Below are 8,045 nucleotides of genomic sequence, written 5' to 3'. Positions count from 1 at the left end.
AGCATCCACAGCATCATCCTCAGCATCCACATCATCATCCTCAGCATCCACAGCATCATCCTCAGCATCCACATCATCATCCTCAGCATCCACAGCATCCTCAGCATCCACATCATCATCCTCAGCATCCACAGCATCACCCACAGCATCCACAGCATCATCCCACAGCATCCACATCATCATCCTCAACATCCACAGCATCACCCACAGCATCCACAGCATCACCCACAGCATCATCCTCAGCATCCACATCATCATCCTCAGCATCCACAGCATCATCCTCAGCATCCACAGCATCATCCACAGCATCACCCACAGCATCATCCTCAGCATCCACAGCATCACCCACATCATCATCCTCAACATCCACAGCATCCACAGCATCATCCACAGCATCCACATCATCATCCTCAGCATCCACAGCATCCACAGCATCATCCTCAGCATCCACAGCATCACCCACATCATCATCCTCAGCATCCACATCATCATCCTCAACATCCACAGCATCCACAGCATCACCCACAGCATCATCCTCAACATCCACAGCATCACCCACAGCATCCACATCATCATCCTCAATATCCACAGCATCCACAGCATCATCCTCAACATCCACAGCATCCCACAGCATCCACATCACCCCATAGCACCCCACACCATCATCCATGGCACCCCACAGCATCCACAGCATCATCCACATCATCCTATATCACCCTACAGCATCCCCAGCATCCACAGCATCATCCACATCATCCACATCACCCCCCATCATCCTACATCACCCCATAGCACCCCACAGCACCCCATACCCTCCCAAAGCATCCCACAGCACCCCACATCATCCACATCACCCCCCATCATCCTACATCACCCCACAGCACCCCATACTCTCCCAAAGCATCCCACATCACCCCACAGCACCCCACATCACCCTATCCCCTCCTAAAGCACCCCACAGCACCCCAAGGTCCCAAAGCCCCAGCCCAGGGGTGACACATGCTGGGGAGGGAAGGCCCTGTGCAGCTGTCCCCAAGCAAAGGGACGTTGTGTCCCCAGAGAACATCCAGGGGAGCTCAGCCTTTCTGGTGGAAAGAAGAGCAATTTTAGGACACAGGGAGAGCAGCTGGAGCACTGGGGGGGTTCTTCACAGCCACACAAGCAACAGGAGAGACTGGGTGACTCTTGAAGTGTCTTTAATCCAAAGGACTGAAGAGCAGACTGGGAAGATTAGTATAAGCCAACAGACAAAAATAATTATTAAAAAATAAAAAAAACGGGGGTGGGATAAAAACCAGTTTTCAAAACAAATTAAAATTCCATACAGTGTCTAAAAAGATCACCTAAAAACTAAACCTTAAAAAATTGTTTTTCCCCATTCAAACACATTTAACGAAGTGAAACATCGTGACAAAGTAATAATAATAATAATCATCATCATCATCATCATCATCATCCATGGACTAAAGACTTCAGAGCAGCTGCAGGAGCCACACTGGGGGGGCTGCAGCACCCCCAGCCCCAGCCAGGGAGGGGTCAGTGCTGCCAGCCTGGCCCCAGCTGTGCCACCTCCAGCCCTGCCCTGGCACCCCCTGTCCCCAGGGACCCCCCCAGGGCAGCAGCTGGGGATGGGGTGAGGGGGGGGCACATCCCTGCAGAGCTGGGGGGACAGCACAGCCCCCCCTGAGGTCAGAGCTGCATTCCAGAGCACGCAGGGGCAGCCAGAGCAGCTGCGGGCCCATGGACAGACACACACCCCACACGGACAGACAGACAGCACTGCCAGGCAGAGCCACAGGCAGGGCTGGGGTGATGCTTTTTGGCTCCTGTGCTTAATTTGGGACCTCCCCCAGGGCAGCAGGACAGGGGGGAGGGCAGCTCTGCTTCCCTGGAGCCCATCTCTAGCCAGCATCCACACAGGGAACACACTGTCTGGGTTTCAGCTCTACAGTAGTTTTTAAAAAATATTTATATGTCATATACCCTAAAAAGGTCACCACAGGAGTTTCCATGTCTTTGGAAGGAAGGAGGAGGAAAAGAAAAAAAAAATAATATATATATATAAATCAAAACTGTTTCACAAAAGAAAAATAAAAATCCAATTATTGGCGGTGTTCACCTACAGGACAAAAAAATCCCTGGCTGCAGGTGTGGATCTGAGGGGGAGGATCTCACCACCTGCTCCAGAAAGGTCAGAAACACAGGTGAGTAGCTAAAAATAACTAGTCTGGTATAAATGTCTGAATTCCATGCGCTCGATAGAACAGTCTGTTTCTTTTTGTCTTTTTTTTTCCTTAAAAAATATATATATATATATATATTTATAATTATTGCTTTCTGGAGGGCTGGTGGGCAGGGCCCTCAGTGGGGCAGCGTGGTGGGCTCGGGGGGGTTGGCTTTCTTCCTCCTCTTCATCAGCAGAGGGTTCGAGGAATCCTCGATTTTCTTGATCTTGATTTGTTCGTAGTCCACCCTCATGGTGGCCAGGGCACTGGTCATCTCCTCCTGTGGGCAGGGGACACAGAGACATCAGCAAAGCCATCCCTGGGTGAAATATGGTCACCTCAAGCCAGGTCTCATAAGCTCTTGGGGATCTATTTCACACCCAAGATAGCTCAGCTAGCTTAGAAGGCATCAAATCAGCAGGATGGCTTCTGTGGTAGTGTTGGAAACAGAAAAGTTTTAATAAAAGGCAAAATAACAAAACTCTTTATAGAGAAAACCTGAGCCAGGTGCAAGAGGTTCTTGCTCCTGGTAAAACACCTTGTCGCAGACATCATTTATGGAAAATCCTTTCCTTAGGATTTTTTCTTCCTGAGAAGCTGAGAGGCCTCAGGAACAAAATGTAACCAATGGTTGTCTGCTGCTGTGGGATGCAACAGGTGCATCTGGGATTGGGCTCATGGGGTTGTTTCTAATTAATGGCCAATCACAGCCCAGCTGGCTCAGACTGTCTGAGCCACAAGCCTTTGTTATTCATTCTTTCTTATTTAATTCTTAGCCAGCTTTCTGATTAAATCCTTTCCTCTATTCTTTTAGTATAGTTTTAATATAATATATATAATAAAATAACAAATCAAGCCTTCTGAAACATCGAGTCAGATCCTCATCTCTGCCCTCATCCAGGGACCCCTGTGAACACGGTCACAACACCTCACAAAATTAATTTCTTTGTTCTCTTCTTTTTCTAGTAAATTGCTCAGGCAAAACTTTTTGGCTCCTGTCCAATTGGCTCTCCTTAAGTTTGAGGTGAAGTCCCCCAGGTCCTATGAGGTGTCTTTTCACCTAACTGAGGAGAGAAACTTCTGGGCTCTTTTCCTTTTTGAGGAGACAAAGGAGAGTTTTGTCACTCTGTCAACAAGGGGCACATTCCTATACCAGGGTCCCCAGAGCAACTGGGAATAAACAGCTGGGAATAAAATAAAAAGTAAAGCAAGGCCTGAGTGTCCCACTGCCAAATCTTCCAGCTCCCTCCCAAGCAGAGATCAGCCCCAGAGCCAGCACGCCCACACCAAACTGGAATTGTGGAATTGGTCAGGCTGGAAAAGCTCTCCAGGGTGATTGAGGCCAAGCCTGCTCTGCCCTGTGAGGGTGGGGAGGGCTCGGGATGGAATTCCCAGAGCAGCTGTGGCTGCCCCTGGATCCCTGGCAGTGCCAAGGCCAGGCTGGCTTGGAGCAGGCCTGGGACACTTAAAGGTGTCCCTGCCCTGGCATTTGAGGTCCCTTTCAACTCAAACCATTCTAGGATTCCATGGTTAACCCAGCTCCACCACTACATCATGTCCCCAAGTGCCACATCTATGCAGTTTTGGAACATTTCCAGGGACAATGAACGAGCCTGGTCTGCAATACCCAGGAGGGGACATTCCCCAGATGGCAGAGGGGTGCAGAGCTTTGCAGACAGGGACAGAGAGAGGTTTTACCTTCACATCCTCCCACAGGTCCTTCTCCTCCTTCAGCACACGGCTGGTGTGCAGCGGGGTCTGGGGCACCTGCATGGATTGCTGCCAGGAGAGGGGAGGAGCATGAGCTGGGAGCCACAGGCGTGCACGCCATTCATGCCATCCAACCCATCCCATTAACCCATCCCATGGATCCCATCCCTTCCCATGGATCCCATGGATTCCATCCCATCCCTTCCCATGGGTCCCATTGATCCCATCCCATGGATCCCATCCCATCCCATTAACCCATCCCATGGATCCCATCCCATCCCATCCCATTAACCCATCCCATGGATCCCATCCCATCCCATCACATGGATCCCATCCCATCCCATCCCATCCCATCCCATCCCATGGATCCCATCCCGTCCCATCCCATGGATCCCATCCCATCCCTTCCCATGGATCCCATTGATCCCATCCCATGGATCCCATCCCATCCTATTATCCCATCCCATCCCATGGATCCCATCCCATTATCCCATCAATCCTACCCCATGGATCCCATCCCATCCCATCCCATTATCCCATTCCATTATCCCATCCCATCCCATTCCATCAATCCCATCCCATTGCATCTCATCCCATCCCATGGATCCCATCCCATCCCATCCCATCCCATCCCATTCCATTATCCCATCCCATCCCATCCCATTCCATCAATCCCATCCCATTGCATCCCATCCCATCCCATCCCATGGATCCCATGATCCCATCCCATCTCACCATGATCCAGGGGTGGTTCATGAACTCCGTTATCGTCATGCGCTGGGTCGGGTCTGTTTTCAGCAGGTTTCGGATCAGCTGCTTCACTGCAGGGGTTGGGGCAGGGTCAGGGGCCAGGAGCTCCTGGGGGGCTCTCCTCAGCTCCAGTCCCAGCCCCAAAGCCCCTGTGTGCCCTCCCATGTGCCACACACCTGACCCTGCCCAAACCGTTCAGCAAAAGCCTCTGCAGCAGAGGTGCAGATGCTGAGAGGTGACCCCTGCCACAACCAGGGGTTTGAGCTCCTCCCAGCCCTCAAAAGGAGCCCTCAGCCTGGGGACAGGCCCCACAGGGACCACGTTTACCTTCCTCTGACACCTCGGACCACTCAGGATTGGGGAACTCGTACTGGCCCATTCGGATCCTCTTCTTCATGCCAGGAGAGATGGCCAGCCCGTGGTTGGAGTAGAAGGGGGGGTACCCGCACAGCCTGCACCAGGAGGGGGAACAGAGTCAATGTGCCACCCCAAAAACCTCCCCAGGAGCACCTACAGGGCACAAGGCAGTGCCAGGAGCAGGAGCTGAGCCCTGCAGAGGGAGAGGAACCCTCAGACTTACAGAATATACATGATGACACCCAGGGACCACATGTCACAGGACTTGTCGTACTTCTCTGGGCCCAGCACTTCTGGAGCTGGTAAAAACAGAAATAAAATCCTAAATCCAAGTGTAAGAACTGAGTGAGAGGGCTCTGACACACCATGGAAACACCAAGAGCCACTGTGGGAAGCACTGCCTGTAGCAGCCCCCAGCTCCCTGCTGCAGCTCCAGGCTGGATGCAGAGGTGAGGGGCTGCACATGGCATCCTCCAAACCCCCCTAAGTCCTACAAATGTGTTATAGAAACTTCTTTGAGCCAGGTCTTATATGCTCTCAGAGGCCTATAACACACTCAAGATAGCTCAGCTACCCTTGGAGGCATAAAAATCCTCAGGATGGCTTCTGTGGCAGTGTTGGAAACAAAAAGGTTTAATAAAAGGCAAAATAACCAACAGAGAAAAACTGTGCTAAGTGCTAGACATTCTTGCTCCTGATAAAACACTTTACAAAAGCAATTAGTTTCTTTGTTCTCTTTTTTTTTCTACTAAATTGCCCAGGCAGGACTTTTTGCCTTCTGTCCAATTAGCTATCCTTAAGTTTGAGGTGAAGTCCTTTGGGTCCTATGAGTCTTTTCACTTAATCGAAGAGAGAAACTTCTGGGCTTCTTTCCTTTTAAGGGGACAAAAGATAGTTTTCTCACTCTGTTAAGAGGGGGTACACTCCTACACCAACCCCCAAGGCCAGCCCCCAGGCACTCACCTGTTGGGGAAGATGAAACAGGAAAGCCTTATAAATATGATTGTCTGGCAAAAGATTTTGAGAATATAGAAACTATAAGTGAGATTGAAATGAAAGCAAGCTTTGAGATCCCTCAGTTACTGAACAATTGGAAAACAATGGTGTGGCCAGCTGAAGGTGATCCCCTTTTGATGGAACAACACCCTCTGCTTGCAGACAGGCCCAAGGGGCAGAGCAGACCCTACAGCTTGGCAGAAGGGGCCCAAAGAGGAGTTTGTAGGGTTTAAAATGTAACACAGTGTGGTAATGTAATGATTCTTATAGGCTGTATGTAAATGCTACAGGATTTGTATCTTGTATTAGATTGGTCAGTGAAAATTAGAATATTCAACACAGAAGATGATTTATTGTATTGTAATGGGAACCTCACTCTCTTACTCTCTTATCCTCTTTTACTCTCTCATCTTCTTTACCATGCTCTTGCCTTCTCTCTCTTTACCATTCTCGTTACCTCTCTCAGCCCTGCTCTGAGCTGTGGCTGGCAGCTCCCAGCAGGGCCCTGCACCCAGGCCCTTTGCCATAAACCACAAATTCCAAGACCAGAAGAAGATTTATTGTATAGTAACGGGAACCTTGCTCTCTCATCCTCTTTACCACACTCTTGCCTTCTTTCTCTTTACCTTTCTCTTTACTTCTCTCTTTACCTCTCTCTCCCTCTCTCAGGCCTGCTCCAAGCTGTGGGTGGCAGCTCCCCCCAGGGCCCTGCACCCAGGCCCTTTGCAATAAACCACAAATTCCAAGACCAGAAGAAGATTTATTGTATTGTAATGGGAACTCCACTCTCTTTACCTCTCTCTCCCCCTCAGTCCTGCTCCAAGCTGTGGTTGGCAGCTCCCAGCAGGGCCCTGCACTTGGCCCTTTGCAATAACCCACAAATTCCAAGCCCTGCCTTCAGAGATCTCTCATCTGCATCCATCCCCACCATCCTACCCCTGATGCTCCTACACTCACCCACGTAGTAGGGCGTGTAGCAGGGTGTGGCCAGCGAGTTGTGCGTGGTGGTTTCCTTGGCGAAGCCGAAGTCAGTGAGTTTCAGCACGGCGTTGGGCCTCTTGGAGGTGTACAGGAGGTTCTCTGGCTGGGGACACACAGGGGACAAGGAGTGAGCTACCAATGAGGGTGACCCCAACACCCAACACAGCTTTCCTGGGGAATATTCCTCCTGAGGTATCCAGGATGCTGCTCCACAGGGTTAGGCCTGTGCCTTAGCTTAGGAATGTGCTGAGCTCTGCTGTTGAACCCAGTCCTCTCGGACCCACCTTGGGTGACAAGCAGGAAATCAGGGATATGGGATTGAGAGGAATAGCAGATTTGTCTTTACAAACAAGCTGTGAGGCTGCTGGTGATAAAACCTCTGGAGCAGCTCTGCCCCTTGGAGCAGAGTGAGCAGGGGGATGTGGAAACACACCCCCACCCTGCAGGAAACAGCAGGTTTGGCCATTTTACCATGATTTAGACAGAAAAGGTAAAAGAAAGAGGTACCCAGACTGTCCATAACTCTTTGTTCTTATTGTCTCATATTGAACTAAATCCTAATTTGTCCAAATTTTTATTACTGTAATTGTATTACTATTTTTATAACCATTTTATTACTATTAAACTTTTTTTCTCTAAAATTCTAAAAACAAGTGATTGGCGTTTTTCACATTATACTAAAAAGATACTACACTAAAAAGATAGTACACTAAAGAAATACTACAGAAAAACCTGTGACTGTCTCCAGACAGTCACAACACAGCTTTTTTCTAATAGTGAATGAGTCTAAACAGGTATTTTTTCTAATCAGTCAATCAGTCTAAACACCCTTCTTCTTCAGTCAACAATCCCCATAACACATTCCACACATGCTAAACAACAGCAGGAGCAAGCAGAGATAAGAATTGTTTTCCTCTGAGCTTCTCACTGCCTTTCCCAGGAAAAATCCTGGGAGAGAGAATTATTATCTCTGTTCAGAGAATGTGAATGCCTCATGGAGCAGCAGGGCTGGGCCCTGGCACTGCC

At 49.6% G+C, this 8,045-nt stretch overlaps 1 protein-coding gene across 1 annotated transcript in view; it reads right to left on the bottom strand.

The window, feature by feature from the left end:
- Nucleotides 1-1,179: 1,179 nt before the first annotated feature.
- The window catches only part of MAPKAPK2 (MAPK activated protein kinase 2), a 42,656-nt gene continuing 35,790 nt past the window's right edge, over nucleotides 1,180-8,045 (bottom strand). The window contains exons 5-10 of the mRNA XM_054648679.2: nucleotides 6,996-7,122; nucleotides 5,266-5,341; nucleotides 5,013-5,137; nucleotides 4,671-4,756; nucleotides 3,924-4,004; nucleotides 1,180-2,505 (exon numbers count right to left, since the gene is read on the bottom strand). Of these exons, the coding sequence (XP_054504654.1) occupies nucleotides 2,362-2,505; nucleotides 3,924-4,004; nucleotides 4,671-4,756; nucleotides 5,013-5,137; nucleotides 5,266-5,341; nucleotides 6,996-7,122 (639 nt within the window). The 3' untranslated portion in view covers nucleotides 1,180-2,361. The remainder of the gene's footprint in view (nucleotides 2,506-3,923; nucleotides 4,005-4,670; nucleotides 4,757-5,012; nucleotides 5,138-5,265; nucleotides 5,342-6,995; nucleotides 7,123-8,045) is intronic.

Source organism: Agelaius phoeniceus, chromosome 25, assembly GCF_051311805.1.
Source record: "Agelaius phoeniceus isolate bAgePho1 chromosome 25, bAgePho1.hap1, whole genome shotgun sequence".
Classification (NCBI taxonomy): domain Eukaryota; kingdom Metazoa; phylum Chordata; class Aves; order Passeriformes; family Icteridae; genus Agelaius; species Agelaius phoeniceus.
This window is presented reverse-complemented; position numbering and strand designations above follow the sequence as displayed.